The sequence below is a fragment of the Lithobates pipiens genome, unplaced genomic scaffold (genome assembly GCF_037356315.1).
Source record: "Lithobates pipiens isolate NorthernLeopardFrog02 unplaced genomic scaffold, aLitPip1_a1.2 Scaffold_3, whole genome shotgun sequence".
NCBI lineage: Eukaryota > Metazoa > Chordata > Amphibia > Anura > Ranidae > Lithobates > Lithobates pipiens.
Genome location: NW_027507790.1, coordinates 270,361,308 through 270,378,877, shown reverse-complemented (window position 1 = coordinate 270,378,877; position 17,570 = coordinate 270,361,308). Strand labels below are relative to the sequence as shown.

The 17,570-nt window shown below is 45.4% G+C and overlaps 1 protein-coding gene across 2 annotated transcripts in view; it reads right to left on the bottom strand.

Moving 5' to 3' along the window:
- LOC143941152 (phospholipid-transporting ATPase ID-like) overlaps positions 1 to 17,570 on the bottom strand; it is a 176,982-nt gene that overhangs the window by 32,780 nt on the left and 126,632 nt on the right. For both annotated transcript variants that reach the window (XM_077463177.1, XM_077463178.1), the window contains exons 5-13: positions 17,206 to 17,304; positions 14,523 to 14,584; positions 13,025 to 13,097; positions 11,217 to 11,287; positions 8,613 to 8,695; positions 5,779 to 5,937; positions 5,593 to 5,681; positions 2,337 to 2,533; positions 1,431 to 1,639 (exon numbers count right to left, since the gene is read on the bottom strand). In XM_077463177.1, the coding sequence (XP_077319303.1) occupies positions 1,431 to 1,639; positions 2,337 to 2,533; positions 5,593 to 5,681; positions 5,779 to 5,937; positions 8,613 to 8,695; positions 11,217 to 11,287; positions 13,025 to 13,097; positions 14,523 to 14,584; positions 17,206 to 17,304 (1,042 nt within the window). The remainder of the gene's footprint in view (positions 1 to 1,430; positions 1,640 to 2,336; positions 2,534 to 5,592; positions 5,682 to 5,778; positions 5,938 to 8,612; positions 8,696 to 11,216; positions 11,288 to 13,024; positions 13,098 to 14,522; positions 14,585 to 17,205; positions 17,305 to 17,570) is intronic.

Genomic DNA, 17,570 nt, shown 5'->3' with positions numbered 1-17,570 from the left:
AACCCTGATGTAAGTGGGGGGGCTCTCTGGGGACTCTGATGTAAGGAGGAGGCTCTCTGGGAACCCTGATGTAAGTGGGGGGCTCTCTGGTGTAAGGAGGAGGCTCTCTGGGAACCCTGATATAAGTGGGGGGCTCTCTGGGGACTCTGGTGTAAGTAGGAGGCTCTCTGGGAACCCTGATATAAGTGGGGGGCTCTCTGGGGACTCTGGTGTAAGGAGGGGCTCTCTGGGACTCTGGTGTAAGGAGGAGGCTCTCTGGGGACCCTGATGTAAGGGGGGGGGCTCTCTGGGGACTCTGATGTAAGGAGGAGGCTCTCTGGGACTTTGGTGTAAGGAGGAGGCTCTCTGGGGACCCTGATGTAAGGGGGGGGCTCTCTGATGTAAGGAGGAGGCTCTCCGGGGAACCTGATGTAAGGGGGATCTCTGGGGACTCTGATGTAAGGAGGAGGCTCTCTGGGAATCCTGATGTAAGTGGGGGGCTCTCTGGGGACTCTGGTGTAAGGAGGAGGCTCTCTGGGAACCCTAAAGTAAGTGGGGGGCTCTCTGGGGACTCTGGTGTAAGGAGGGGCTTTCTGGGGACCCTGACGTAGGGGGAGGCTCTCTGGGGACTCTGGTGTAAGGAGGAGGCTCTCTGGGGACCCTGATGTAAGGGGAGACTCTCTGGGGACTCTGGTGTAAGGAGGAGGCTCTCTGGGGACCCTGATGTAAGGGGAGGATTTCTGGGGACTCTGGTGTAAGGAGGCGGCTCTTTGGGGACCCTGAGGTAAGTGGGGGGCTCTCTGGGGACTCTGGTGTAAGGAGTAGGCTCTCTGGGGACCCTGATGTAAGGGGAGGCTCTCTAGGGACTCTGGTGTAAGGGGAGGCTTTCTGGGGACTCTGGTGTAAGGGGAGGCTTTCTGGGGACTCTGGTGTAAGGAGGAGGCTCTCTGGGGACCCTGATGTAAGTGGGGGGCTCTCTGGGGACTCTGATGTAAGGAGGAGGCTCTCTGGGGACCCTGATGTAAGGAGGAGGCTCTCTGGGGACCCTGATGTAAGCGGGGGGGCTATCTGGGGATATATATATATATATATATATATATATATATACACACACTCACATGTATATTACTGTATATACATGTGTATGCCCGCCCAAGCGTATGACTTTCTTTACTATGCTGCTATGGGCTCCAGCCCCAGATCTTTTCTAGACCTAGCAACGCCCTTGCCTGGCACCAAGTCATGCCGGGATTGTACACTGAGCTGAGGCCACACAGTGTATCTCTGCCTTCCTACAGCCTGTCTTTAGGCTTTCTGCCATATTTATACTATATATATATATATATATATATATATATATATATATATATATATATATATATATATATATATATATATATATATATATATATATATATAAAAATAATGACAACCATTTGTCACCCGCTCACCGTAGGAGTTGCTATTGATGGAACACTTGTTGAAGGTCATGACGTTCTGGGTGAGAGTCCCGGTCTTGTCAGAGAAGATGTACTTGATTTGCCCCAGCTCCTCATTGAGGGTGGTGGTTCGGGCCTCCGCCGGGGTGTCCTTCTTGGGGTAATACATCTTGCGGTCCCAGTTGATGTAGTAGCTGTTCCCCAGCCGAATGATCTCAACACTGTTCAGAAGAAGATAATGACATCCGCTGAGAATTTGGCGGTACGCTGATTTTGGCCAACACAATGTCAATCTGCATATTTTTGATTGGGGAAGATGCGTGTTGATTACATCACTTACCAACCACTAGACGCGTGCAATTCGTTTTATTACACTTCGAAAATTTGGAAGAAATTTTCGTTATTCTGAGATTCGGATGAAAATAAAACGATAGAATAGAATCGAATAGACAAGAATAGAATACAACACAATAGAGTAAAAAAAATAAAGGAATAAAATATAAAATAATAGAACAAAAAAGAACACAGTAGAATATAAAAGAATAGAATAAGACCAAACATAAAAAATTGAATAAAAAAAGTATAGAATATAAAATAAGGGAATATAATAGAATATAGAAGAATTGAATAAAACAGAATAGAAAATATAATAACGTAAAATAATAGAATAAAACAAATTAGAAATCCAAAATTAGGGAAATGTTTCCATTGTGTACATCTCTACTATTTCTCAAAGGCGTTATGCTTCTAAGTACATGAACGAGTTCACACCAAATAACTTTAGAATGGATGAGGACAATACAGGACATCATAATACAGGAGTCTCTGTCAGTAGACAGTCATCTTCTGAGCTCCTTTCAACCTCAGAGCCCCATCTAAGTCTACCTACAACCATAACAGTTCCAGCACTGGTCTTACCTTACGTAGAGTGAGATGGGCACCACGGTATTCAAGATAATGACATACGACCAGAACATTAGGAACCCTGAGAATGCTGCATTGGTAGTGCCTTCTGGCCATGGGAGATACACCTGAAAGTAATAGCCTTGCTTGGATTCCCAAATCCCATTGCCGATAGCCAAGATGATGCACATGACAGCCAAGAAAACAAAGATCTGCCAAGAAATGGAAAGTCACATTGAAGGATCTTTATTTCTTGAGCCAGGACAGAGTTTCCCAAATCAAAGCCCTCCACCAGCAGGTCATCTTTTGTGGATATCTACATGGGTAGCTAAATGCTGAGACACTCATTACCCCACCTGTGTGTACGTAGGTGGAGATACCTTCAAAACACGCATTGCTTGGTAAACATTGGGCTAGGACAGTATTTCGTACAATTCAGTATAACCACTAATGGCAACTGTGGTCATTCAAAGATAATCAGAACAGATGCCAAAGTATTTTTCAGGTATCTACCGAAGCCTCATTGGAACTAAAGAAGTGGCTTAGAGACACTACGAAATGTATTCAACATTACTTAACAAGTCCAATTGTAATGTGACCAACTACTACCAGCTATTTTTTAGCACTGGATCATAAAGGCACACAAGTTTTGGCACCCTAATGCCGCGTACACACGATCAGACTATCCGGTGGGCTTAGTCCGGCGTACAAACCGCCAGACTTTGCAGACTTTCCGAACGAGCGGACCTGCCCACACACGACCGGACTTTTCCGGCAGACTAGGTCCGGCGGACAAACCGCCGGACTATGGCTGGAGTCCGCCGAACTTTTGAAATGAACGGACTTGCCCACACACAGAGAAAAGTCTGTTCATTTTGAACGTGGCTCCAGGTAGACGGGATAAGCGAAGGAGGTCAATTGACACATGACCAAGTCCGCCGGATAGTCTGATCGTGTGTACGCGGCATTAGGCAACCCCCCACACTGCCAATATCAGCTCTTTTACACTGGACATTTCCTTGCTTCCTGGCCAAGAATATTTTTATAATGGGTAAATGAGATGACTATTCCTACTGATGAAGGGAAAAAACGTGCGGCCATAAACTTTACTGGGAAAAGCCCTCTATTTGCCTCTGGTGTCTACTCTGCCTGATGGTAAATCCAACTCTGGTAGCAGTTGTACGTTTTTACACTCCAAAAAAATCTTTTATTTTACAGGGTTGATCCCAAAAAAAACATGAGAAGTGACATAGACGTGGTAATAACTAGTGAATTTACAGAGATCTTTCTAAACCCTTATAACGAGACGGCGCTGTAGGAAAGAGGATTTGCACCCTAAAGAGGGAACACTTTATCATCGCTATGCTGGTATCTGATAATAATTCACACGTTTAGCCATGTAAATTGAAGGATTAACATCTCTGCAGCAGGGGCGGACTGACCATTGGGCCACTTGGGCACTGTCGGAGGGCCCCATGCCACTAGGGGGCCCCATCAGGGTTGTCAGCCTCAGTAAAACCAGGGACAGTATGTAAAAATGTGTGTTTTTTTTTACATCTGTCTCTGAAATGTCCCTTACCGACATCCTTTTGGTCTAAAAATCCAGAGATTATAGCTGCCCCACCTCTCCAGTACCTTCTCAGCCAATAGAAACATGTCTGTGTATACTGTGTGATTGTATACTGTGTGTGTGTGTGTGTGTGTGTGTGTGTATACTGTGTAGCCCCATAATCTCCGATTGCCTGAGGGCCCCATAATCTCCTATTGCCCGGGGGCCCCATAATCTCCTATTGCCCGGGGGCCCCATGAGTTGTCAGTCCACCCCTGCTCTGCAGACTTTGTGACACCAAGGATGGGATGGTGTAACTAGAACAAGGTGGCTCCATAGCTTCCACACCTCCCATCTTGTTCTTGGACAATCAACATCTGCCTTGACACATTCAATGGTGATTGGGTTGGGTTGTCTCCCAACACTCACTGGAACTGAAGAAGTGGCTTGGAGAAGCAACGGAATGTCTTCAACATTTCAGAACAAGTCTAGTTGAATATGACTGACTACTACTAACTATACCATGACCTGGATATATGAGAACCTTCACAGATATTTACAAGTGAAAAAATACCCCTTTGGTTCCTGAACTGCTCTCTATGGGCCCAACCATGTCACGGTGAAGGCAAAAGTTCCTATTTCCAAGTGTTTCTGCACCCATAAATAAAACAAGGTAGTTCCACAACGTTTACACCTTCTATCCTGTTCTCCAAGCTGACAATCAGCATCTGCCTTGACACATTCCATGGTGATTGGATTAAGGTGTCAGTGCTATGTGTGGGGTTCTCTTTCCGACACTCATTAGAACTGAAGACATGGGTTGGAGAAGCTATGAAATGCCTTCAACATTACAGAACTCCAGTTGAATGTGACTACTACTACCAGCCAAACCAAGACATGGACATGTGAGAACCTTCACAGACATGTACATGAGAAATTTGCCTTTGGTTCCTCAAAGTGGTTGTAAACCTCAGACATGAAATATGAACAAAGCATATCCCTCTATAGTGTGTGTGCTTGTCTCAACCCACAGCACTAAGTGTAATTTATGTCTGCTGCCTCCTTCCTCTGCTATTAGCATGAGTCACTTCTGTGGAGTATTCCTGACACCAAGAGAACAGTGGTAACAGGAGGGCACAGCCTGTGATTGACAGCCTCAGCTCTGTTCTCTATGTGCTGTGTGAAAAGGGGGGGGGGGGGTCCCAGACCTAAGAGCTCTCCTTACTGATGTAACTTCAGCTTTGTCCCCTGCTTGCTTTTTAGAGCTGAGAGATCCTGTATAAATTCAGTACTTTGGATGTAAGAGAAAGACTGCTGTAGATAAACAGGTACAACTTATGTTGGAGGATATGTTTCAGCTCTGTGTATCATCTGAGGCCAGTCACTTAACTGGGTATATAGAAGGGTTTTCAACCACTTTCAAGCAGAAATAAACTCTCCTATCCTTTGAAGCAAGGAAGATGCCTTTTTAGCCTACAGTTGTGATGGTGCTGCCCATGTGATCAGTTATTAAACAAGTCATTTAAAGACTTGACAGTTTGGTTGAGAGCAAGACCAGCTGTGACAGTTATCATTCCCGGCAAGCCGTGACTATAACGGTTTTGGAAAACCAATAAATTGGTGGATTTGGTCCTGCTTTAACTGCTTTCTATGAGCCCAACCCTTATCTCGGTGAAGGCAAAAGTTCCTATTTCCAAATGCTTGTGCACCCATGACACCTACCCATAGGACCAAAACATTCATGAGACGGTCGATACTGGTTCTCTTTAGGGTGGTGCGTCCGCTGTTCTGCATCAGCTTGGTGTCTGGCCCTGTGAAATGATAAAAGGATGGAGTACTGGTTACTCACGTTCAGAGAATTGGACCTTTACTTGCTCCCGGCTCTAATAGAGGACATAGAAAACTGACCTGCGAAGATGACCATGCCAAAGCACCACTCTGTGTTCCTGATGGTGCAGCCACGTAGCAGGATCTTGCCATTGTCCAGAGAGTATTTCTCCCCCTGATAGGTCAGAGTTCCTGTGAAAGTGTCCAATCGGTTATTGGGAGCCTCGCACGCGATTTCACCTACAGAGATGGAAGAAAAGTCCTACAGAATTATCTTGCATTTTAAAGAGAATTCGGAAAATTTTAATAGAAAGCTGAACTCCGGGAGAAGACAAATTTAAATGCATTGTTACATCCAGCTAACAAAAGTACCTGATCCTGTCCTTGTTTCAGCAGCTTCCTGTCATTCCTAGCACAGCAGCCTTGGGAACGGGAGGGGAAACAGTAGAAGCTAATCAGACCGACGAGGAACATGCTGAAAGGAGGAGAGTGTTGCTGCTGTTTCATTGTCCAATCAGGAGGCTGTCCAGGGGCGCAAGGAAAAGCTATAATTACCCGATCCTTTGATTCTCTGGAAAAAAAAAACACTCCCCCATGTCCAATTGGTGGACTGTTCCTACTATGCTCATGTCCAGTGCAGTCCATGAGCGTAATGACGTCACTAACAGTCCATTCACAAGACTGCTAGCGTGTAGGGTGGGGGGGAGGGGGGCAGGAGCAGTGGATTAGGTAAGTATATCTCCATTTTGCAATCCCCTAGACAAAAACAGACAGTTAACCCTTGCAGTGTGGGCACAGCCCCACTGCTTTGGAAAATAGAAGTGTTGCCCGGAGTTCTTCCTTAACTCGAGAGTGGTGCCATCCTCCCACTTGGGATTTCAGAAGTTACGCAAATATGAAAATGATGGCTGGATGTCAGTCTAGGCCCTTGTACACACGGTCGGACATTATGACAACCAAATCCGTTGGATTTTGTGCAACGGATTTTGTCCGACGGATTTTGTCCGAAACTGTTGCATACACACAGTTGGACAAAGTTGTCGGACAATCTGATCGTTCAGAACGTGATGACGTTATTTCGTTACGACGGGACTACGTTCAGGCTAGTAGCCAATAGCTTTGGTCTAGGAATTTGATCTGAGCATGCGTGGCACTTTGTCCGATCGGAATTCTCTACACACGATCGGATCATGTTGTCGGAAAATTTTATAGCCCTGCTCTAAAATTTTGTTGGTCGGATATTCCGACGGAAACAGTCCGATGGAGCCCACACACGGTCGGATTATCCGACAACACGGTCCGATTGGACATTTTCCGTCGGAATGTCCGGCCGTGTGTACAAGGGCTTAGAAGTGGACGTTCCTCGGCAGACTATTATTACACACAGACCACCCTAGGTAACGCCTACAGATGAGGATGAGCCTCCATGATTGGTTTGAAAGCCTCGTACACACGGTACGATTGTTTGCCAACCGAACGTCTGATTTTTGTCAAAAGGGGGTGTGCCAGGATCTTGTCTCGCATACTAACGTTACACAATTGTCGTGCCACAAACACGTAGTGACGTACTACGAGGAATTTCATCTCTTGAGTGCCACCCTTTGGGCACCTTCTGCTAATGTCGTGTTTGGTGAGCATTGATTCTGAGCATGCGTGTTTGTACTTTCGACTTTTGTGTGAGGGATTTGTGTACTGATCATACGAAAATCTGACGTCAAACCGGTGTCCGCCGAAAATTTACTAGCTTGTCATCCAACATTTGTTGGCAGAAAGTTGGACAAGAATTGCCAAAAGGAGCGTACTAACAGTAAGATTTTAGGACAACAGTCTGTCAACAGACAATCTCTTGCCAACAATCGTACCGTGTGTATGAGGTTTAAGACTTTATATTGCTTAACTAATTTTGGTTCAATACAGAGTGCACACCAGAGCACTATGGGTCACCTAAGCAAAAAGTGCACCAGGAGCTGTTTGCCTTCACACACTCTGTCTTTAGCTGTAATTTCATATAGAGCCAACTGTACATAGAAGAAAAAATGAGGGAGGGGGGTAGAGCCACGGCTCTGACTCATTCAGTTATGTGCATACATTCCAGATTGAGCTGTTGAGCTCTGTAAACAAGTTTCTTTTCCCGTAAAGCCATACATGGTTGGACATTCGTACAGAAATTCTGAAAAATTGTTCATCAGAACGTTCTGTCTTGTCATCAGAAAGTCAACTTAGTTCGAAAAACTGTAAAAATGTAATCCGGGCCTGGTACCTAAATGGAATCCTAAACGTGTTAAACAGGTTTAATGTGTGATTGTTCTGAAAGGAAAACCACATTCATGGTTAGAATTTCTCGTTCTTCTAATGTTCTACGGCCAAAGCGAAGGTCAATTTGACCCCGCTAACCATTAATAAATTGAACCAAAATGTTCATACAAAATTCTACTGGTGAAAGTCCAGTTTAGAGAAGGTTAAATAGATTTTGGTTGCTTTGGCCTTTCAATCCCCATTCACTGATACTCATCTCCCTCACCACCCCAATCTTCTGCCAAAGCCATACCCTGAGTAAGCACTGTGTAGGATAGTGCTGGACCTTTCACAACGTTAACTTTTTCCTCTTCATGTGTTCATGGCTGGGGGACAAGCATGTCAGGTCCATGCACCACATCCTGGGAGGAAGCCACATGCTTCTCCATGCCCAGAAATGGCTATTTACCTGAGGCCTCTAATAGGACAATAGATCGGAGAAGGAACATGGTGAAGGTGAATATCAACAGATGGAGAGTTGCACTTACAAGAGACCCTGTCTGTCCTGGATGGGTAATATAACGGGTTCTCTTTAAGGCTAGCCGGCTAAATTTTAACCTTTTGGCTTAAAAAAGTATGAAACATTCATTAGCATCATAAATGATGTGTACCAAGCATACCATCGAATTGTGACAACTGGTTCAGGTCCTCCCCCATGTCTGCCGATATGGTCAGTGCCTGCTTCACCTTGAGGTTGGTTTCCCTGAAAGAAAAGTGCATGAAGTGAGAAGCTTTTCCATGAATGTGAGAGACTGGGGTCCTAAATCATCAAGCTGTTACCACAATTAAAATATATGTTCATTTTTTATTTCTGAACTCATGGTGCAGTGTGCAAAAACACCAAAGTGTACCAAAAAGTGTACTTAGGGTGTGTCAAATGGTCCCCTTACTTCCTTGACCTCCTGGAGTGCAAGACTCCTAACGGGGATAGGGCACACCCAGGTCCACCTAGCCAAATGGTCAGGCGGACACCGCTTCTGATGATCGGCCAAAACCGATCGAGTACTGGGTTCTCCCAAAGAGAGACCCCCCCCCCCCCCAAGGCAGGGTAGGAAAGAACCCAAGGGCCACATCTCCTCCCCCTAGATTTTGGGGTAGGCCAGAAGACCCACATCCTGAGTGCATACAGATGAAAGTGACCAAAAATTGAGTCTGGGCAAGAGCAATGGCTAAGCCTTGAGGCCTGGTATGTTAATGCAAACTTTTTTGGGGGATTTTTTTTGGGGGGATACAAAAGAAAAAAGACTCCCTTTTGGGTGTGTGTTACTGTCTGTATCCCCCGTCGAGGAGATTCACCCTTCTGGCGACCATTGTATCATGAACAGAAAGTGATGGGAAATGTTATTGTGGTGACCACTGTCTATGATGGGAATACCCTTTACTTCTACTTTCTGTTGTGGTTCCAAGACTCAGCAGGACACAGACAGCAAAATTTAACCTGATAGGGGTTTGAACCCTTTGCTACTCCGTAAAAAAAAAAAAATCTCTCTTCTGAAAATTCTAGCTCCTTGGCTGGTATGAGACTGGATTTCCAGTGACATCCTTGACCAAATATGGTTGTGTCCATGTTTGATCAATGACACCACCTGAGGGAGATCCCACCCCTTTTGTTTGATGTGTGATTTTATTTACTATTTACATTTTTTTGGAAATAAGTAGAGGAAATATGTACCACTTACTCTTTCACAAAGGAAGGATGGTATCTAGGGGGCCCCTTATGGTTAAAGGGGGCTTTCAGATTTTGCTATGCCCCCTGTCCGCAGCCCATCTCAATCACTGGGAGAGGGTTTGTGGGGAAGAGGCCCTTGTCCTCATCAACATGGGAATAGGGTGTTGCCGCCGCCATTGCCGGTAAGGCTTCATGGGCCGGATCCCTGCTGTGCATGCGTGAAGCGCGCTGCGCTGTGTTACTGGCCCGGCCGCAGGGAGAGGAGAACGGGGCCGAATTTGTGACATACCTCGCTGTGGCGAGGTCCGATGGAAGTGGGGACAGGTTTCCTAATGTGGCACCCGAGGGGGGGGGAGGGAATCAGATAAGTGTTATTTCCACTTCAGGGTTCCAGGGTTTTATCTTCTTTTCCTTTAAGCCCTTCACCCACAGGTTCTTGTCCTCATCAACATGGGAATAGAGTGCTTCATCAGGTGGGGCCTCCTTAAGATTCTAGGGTTTTACCTCCTTTTCCACTAAGCCCTCCGACCGCAGGCCCTCACAATCACTGGGCCAGGGTTATAGGGAAAAGGCCTTTGTCCTCATCAAAGTGGGAAAAAGATTGCTTTATCGAGGGGCCCACCTTAAGGTTCCAGGGTATTACCTCCTCTCGCCCTCAGATCCCCACAACCACTGAGCCAGGGTTGTGGGGAAGAGGCCCTTGCTCCCCATCAACATGGGAATGGAGTGCTTCATCAGGAGGGGCCTCCCTAAGGTTCCAGGGTTTTAACTCCTTCTCCTCTAAGCCCTTTGGCTGCAGACCCCCATAATCACTAGGCCAGGGTTGTGGGGAAGAGTTCCTTGTCCTCATCAACATAGAAATAGTGTGCTTCATCAGGGGGGGCCTCCTTAAGGTTCCAGGGTCTTACCTCCTTTTCCTCTAAGCCCTCCACCTGCAGAACCCCATAAACCACTGGGCCAGAATTTTGGGGAAGAGGCCCTAGTCCTTATCAACTTGGGGACAGGGTGCTTCAGCAGGGGGGACCTCCCTAAGGTTCCAGGGCCTTACCTCCTTTTCCACTAAGCCCTCCGACTGCAGACCCTCACAACCACTGGGCTAGGGTTATGGGGAATAGGCCCTTGTCTTCATCAAAGTGGGAAAAAGATTGCTTTATCAGGGGGGCCTCCTTAAGGTTCCAGTGTTTTACCTCCTCTCGCCCTCTGATCTCCACAACCACTGAGCCAAGGTTGTGGGGAAGAGGCCCTTGTTCTCATTAACATAAGGACAGAGTGCTTCGCCGGGGGGGATCCTTTCTCAATGTTCAAGTTATGTGATCTGGCATGGTTCAGGAAGGGGCATTTGCTTGTTCCCACCCTTCCTGGTCAGCTAGATAGCCAGTAGGCTGCATTCTCGAAAAAAGTTCTAGTGTGGATTTTGGGGGTGGGAGGGGATTTTCGCCCCTGTCAGCCAAACTGTTCTAATGTTGGCGCTGCACTGAGGGGGATATGACATAATACACAGGGAGCAGAGACCACTCTTTCAGGTAGATGAGTTAGTAGGGGGCTCTGCACTTACCCATCAAGCTCAGCGGTCTCAATGTACACCAGGCTGTTGGGTTCGCTGCTGGACAGTAAAAGCAGATCTGCCTGAAAACAAGAGAGCATTGAGATGCTGTACAGCATGCTGGCATCACAACCGACTTTGATAAAAAGAAATTGCTCTAAGTCCATCTCCACATGATATTAGAATTATATTTAAAGGAAAATAGTCAAGAAACACATAAAAGAAAGATATTCTAAAAGGGAGCATGCTAGAATTTAGAATGAATAAGGGTTTTCATATCCTGCATCAATAAAAGTATCGTTTGGTCATTTTAGTAACATGTGATTATTGTCTATTGATATTAGGATGGTCATGTGATATAAAGTCATTGTTGTGGACAGTGTAAAAGTTTAAGGGTTGTATTTATAAAAAAAAAAAAATGTACATAGCAATTGGCCAAGTGAAAGTGCATGTACATCCATTCCGTGCAAGTGGGGCAAAAATCGAATGTTATTGGGCTATTTCCTGTGCAGGTTGATTCTTTTTCATTGATTTAAAACAGAAAATGTCACATCTGGCCACTAGATGGCGCTACGTATTGGGAAATTGCTAAGATACTTAGCGCCATCTAGTGGATACATTTGATATTTTCCATTTTAAAAATCAATGAAAAACATTCAACCAGTACATTTTTTCCCCATTCACACAGAACGAATGTATGTGCACTTTCACTAGGTGAATTGCTTCGTGTTTTTTTTTTTTTATATAAATATGCCCCCCCTAAATGATACTCTGAATCTCAATTCTGGGCAAACAGTTAATACACAGATAAATGAGCTTTTTTTTTATCTGCCAAAAGATTTTAGATTTCTGTCCATCCAAGTTAGATATTTACACAGCTCTGCCACACAGTACAGCCTTGTTCGGCAATACAGGAAACCAGATTTTTCTCTCCTGCAGTTCAGTACCATTTACGGGGTTTTATCCTTTCCCCAGCCTGTGATTGGACAGTGAAAGGAGAAGCAGCATTCTGATCTCTTTTTCTCATCCTTCTGTCACTCGGCTCTCTCCTCCTATCAGCATGCTCTTGCTAAAAATGGAAGGTCCACTACCCCCCACCATAAACAAAATTAACAGTGAATAATGCTTTAAAAAGGATCTAACAAAAAAAAGGAAAAGGAAACCTTAATCCTGGGGGGGGGGGGGGGGGGCATTGATGATGTTACTCTGCCTTACTGCTGCCTCCTGGGAGAGCTGGGCACTAAAAAATTGTGAAAGAATATATCCCAGCCCATTGCAGGAATGAATTCAGGGACTGCAAAAATTTAGCAAATAAAGAGTATCCCTCAGCGGTATAGTTGTGAAAATATTAGCAGAGCTATTCTTTTTGTGCAACTGCAAGTACATTTGTTCTGTTTAAATTTGGGCAAAAAGCAAAGGTTACTAGGCTATTTTCTCTCCAGGTCGAATGTTTTTCATTCGTAGAATTGTGAAAATTAGGAAAATACTGCATGTTGGCAACTAGATGGAGGTGGTGATCATAGGAAGTATATATTTATCTGCTATGGTTGTTAGCGACACCTAGTGGCCATAATGCAGTACTTTCCTGATCCACGCTATTCTGTATGAATGTAAAATATTTAGCCTGGAGAGAAAATAGCCCCTTATTCACACAGAACGCATGTACATGCAGTTTCACAGGAAGAATCGCTCTGCTGATTTTTTAAACTCTCTTATTGATAAATGGCCAACAACGCTCTGCCCCTGCTGGCCTGAGATCATTGTCATTCCAATGTAGCCGTCAGAATGGTCCCATGGCAGGGTACAGACAAGCAGCTCACCGTCACAAAGTTGTTGTTCTCTAATTTGATGATGTCGCCCACCTGAACGTTCATCCATTTCTCGTTGCTGAACCTGTTGGAGGAACAGAAACCCGGGACGTGAGAATGGAGGAGGGTGCTCTAAGTAACATCTGATAGAAGACAATAAGGACTGCTACAAGGACTCACAGGTTGAGTCTTTTGTAGGGGCGTCCAACCTGTAGGAGTTGACTTCAGCTGAGCCTTGTGGGGGGGGTGGCAGTTGTAGAAGGGGTTAGGTGATTCTGCAGCGTGGCCCTGTAGGGTGTGGGGTTTCTGGAGGGGACTGGGGGAGCTCTGTGGGAGTTTGAGGGGGCACTATGGGACACTGTTGAATTTTAGAGACACTATGAAGGGCTGGAGGCTCTGTGGCAGGTTGGGTCGAGGGGCACTTTAGGAGGTTGGGGCGCACTGTTGGATACCATTAGAGGTTGGGGGCACTATGAAGGTCTAAAGGCTCTGCAGAAGGCTGGGAGCACTGTGGGAGGTTAGGAGGGCACTGATGGACACTATTGGAGGTTGGGGGCACTATGGTGGGCTGGAGGCTCTGCGGCAGGCTGTGGAGACACTGTAGAAGGTTGGCAGCACTGTGTAGGATGAGGGCTCTCAGGGGGCCTGGGGACCACTATGGGAGGTTTATGGTACTATCGGAGCGGGGAGGCATTGTGGGGGAGATGGAGGTTGTGGAGTGGGTTAGGGAATTCTGCAGCAGATTTGGTGGCCTTCTAGGGATGATGCTGTGGGAGGTTGGTGGGACTGTTGAACACTGTTGGAGGTTGGGGGCAATAAAAAGGCCTGGAGGCCCTACTGCAGGCTGAGGGCTCTCTAGGGGATTGGGAATCACTATGGGAGATTTGGGGAGGGGGGCACTATGGGAGCTGAGAGGCATTTGGAAGGTTAAGGGATCTGCAGCTAGCTGTAGGCCCAGATGAAGGGAGGCCACAGCCCACCAGTGGGCCATGATCTGGTGGCTGGGAATAGTTGCTCTACACCAGCCTTCCTTGACCTTTTCAACCCGCAATGACAAGACACAATGACAACTCAACAGAAGACACAATGACAACTCAACAGAAGACACAATGACAACTCAACTGAAGACACAATGACAACTCAACAGAAGATGCAAACGCAACTCAACAGAAGACACAATGACAACTCAACAGAAGACACAATGACAACTCAACTGAAGACACAATGACAACTCAACAGAAGATGCAAACGCAACTCAACAGAAGACACAATGACAACTCAACAAAAGACGCAATGACAACTCAACTGAAGATGCAATGACATCCCAACTGAGGACACAATGACAACTCAACTGAAGACTCAATGACATCTCAACAGAAGACACAATGACAACTCAGTTGAAGACGCAATGACAACTCAGAGCTCACAGGTCTGCACAGATTTTGGTATGATATTTGGTAAAGAAGGATTGCCCAATGCAGTGTAGATTGGACAACCTACAGTCACTTACCTTCCTTTGCTAAGCACCTGAACTGTGCGATTGTTGACCTGATTGTCACTTTTGTGCCGATACTGCAAAAAAAAAAAAAGAAATTTATAAAATGCTAAGTTTTACATGGACACGAGTTCAACTTGGTTTATAAATTAGCTAAATCATTGAGTATTAGGCCTGACAATATCTCCAGAGATCAGAAAAAAATAATGCCGATTGAATATAAAAAGCAGGATATTTTTTATAGAATAAAGAGCTCTAAATGAATTAAAAATTTATAATTTTAAAGAATTTCCATTCACTTCCTGATCTGGATAAACAGGAAGTCAGAGGGAAATCTCCGAAAAAGGGAGGGGATACCACTGGAAGTTATGTCCTTCATTGGGGTACCTCAATCTCCACTGTGGTCTCATAGGAGATATTTCTCTTAAATTCTTGATCTAAATACACAACAGGAAGTTGGAGGAAATCTCCAAAAAAGTGAGAACATCCACCATAAGTCATGTGTCCGTTAAGAGATTCCCTCCCCAGCACTGTGTCCTCAATGGGATTTACTTTCTCTTCTTGACTTAGTTATGAATCAGGAAGTTGAGGGAAATTTCTTACATTTGAGGGAGATTCCACTGGAAGTCGTGCATCCATGGAGGGATTCAACCCCACCCACCCCACTGTGGCCTCCTAGGAAAGATTTCCCCTCACTTTCTGACCTGGATACACAACAGAAAGTCAAAGGGAAATCTCCAAAATGGGAGGGGATACCACTGGAAGCTATGTCCTTCATTGGGGTACCTCAATCTCCACTGTGGTCTCATAGGAGATATTTCTCTTAAATTCTTGATCTAAATACACAACAGGAAGTTGGAGGAAATCTCCAAAAAAGTGAGAACATCCACCATAAGTCATGTGTCCGTTAAGAGATTCCCTCCCCACCACTGTGTTCTCAATGGGATTTACCTTCTCTTCTTGACTTAGTTATGAAACAGGACGTTGAGGGAAATCTCTTAAATTTGAGAGAGATTCCACCAGAAGTTGTGCATCCATCGACTGATTCTACCCCCACCCACCCCACTGTGGCCTCCTAGGAAAGATTTCCCCTCACTTTCTGACCTGGATACACAACAGGAAGTCAAAGGGAAATCTACAAAAAGGGAGGGGATACCACTGGAAGCTATGTCCTTCATTGGGGTACTTCAATCTCCACTGTGGTCTCATAGAAGATATTTCTCTTCACTTCTTGATCTAAATACACAACAGGAAGTTGGAGGAAATCTCCAAAAAAGTGAGAACATCCACCAGAAGTCATGTGTCCGTTAAGAGATTCCCTCCCCAGCACTGTGTCCTCAATGGGATTTACTTTCTCTTCTTGACTTAGTTATGAATCAGGAAGTTGAGGGAAATGTCTTACATTTGAGGGAGATTCCACTGGAAGTCGTGCATCCATGGAGGGATTCAACCCCACCCACCCCACTGTGGCCTCCTAGGAAAGATTTCCCCTCACTTTCTGACCTGGATACACAACAGAAAGTCAAAGGGAAATCTCCAAAATGGGAGGGGATACCACTGGAAGCTATGTCCTTCATTGGGGTACCTCAATCTCCACTGTGGTCTCATAGGAGATATTTCTCTTCAATGCTTGATCTAAATACACAACAGGAAGTTGGAGGAAATCTCCAAAAAAGTGAGAACATCCACCATAAGTCACGTCTTCGTCAAAAGATTCCCTCCCCAGAACTGTGTCCTCAAAACAGGGAATTCCCTTCACTTCCTGACTTAGTTACGAAACAGGGGGAAATCTCAAAAAAAGTGAGAGAGATCCCACCAATAGTAGAGTGCCCATCTGTCTTCAAAGGAGGGTTTCCCTTTAACTTTCTGTCCTAGTTACCAAACGGGAAGTTGGGAAAACCCTCCAAAAGCTGAAGTCATGTCCCCATTGAGAGATTAATCTCCCCCCACGCCCCACCCATCCCACTGTGACCTCATAGGAAAGATTTCCCTTCACTTTTTGACTTGGATACACAACAGGAAGTCAGGGGGAAACCCCCAAAAAAGTTGGAAGATCCACCAGAAGTCATGTCTCCCTTAAGAGATTCCCTCCCCAGCACTGTGTCCTCAAAAGAGGGACTTCCCTTCACTTCCTGACTTAGTTATGAAACAGGGGGAAATCTCCAAAAAAGTGAGAGAGATCCCACCAATAGTAGAGTCCCCATGTGTCTTCAAAGGAGGGTTTCCCTTTAACTTTCTCTCCTAGTTACCAAACGGGAAGTTGGGAAAACTTCCAAAAGCTGAAGTCATGTCCCCATTGAGAGATTCATCTACCCCCACGCCCCACCCACCTCATAGGAAAGATTTCCCTTCACTTTCTGACTTGGATACACAACAGGAAGTCAAAGGGAAATCTCCAAAAAAGTGAAGAGGGCCCAGCGGATGTCACATCCCAATTCAGAGATTCCTACCCACCACACACACTCCTTTTCCGATGAGCGCAGTAACGTTTAGGTAAAATTTCCCATAACTTTCTATCCCAGTTGCAATGGTCATCAGAACTAATATAAAACGTGCAGAGGCCATAACCGTTCCAAAACTCCACCCAGAACCAGAATAGACAAAGTTTTGGTTGGAGTTATACTTTAAACCTGTAAGTAGGAGCTATACGTCAACCCCAATACAGTCCCACACACTTCACACTACTATAACCTCTTACATAGTCATCCGTGGCATCTTTCACAGCAGATACAGCTAGCACCAGTACCAGGGGGACCACCGTAGTGAACCAGGACAAGGAGGAGACTTGTGGAATGAGCTGATAAAAAAAAAAAAAAAAAAGGAACACAAGTTAATGTAGAGATCTGAGACACCACAATGACTTCGGCAATACACAAGCACAACCTGTAGGTGGCGACAAATGCCACTGTAACATAACAGACCTAGACTCATAGACGTTAAAGGGAACATGGAGTGGGGTTTGTGCGTTTGTCTTTATTTAAAGCGGAACTTCACTCTCCCAATCGGCATTGATTATTTTTAATCCTCATGCTGCTAACATTAGTAAATAGATAGGAAAGCAGA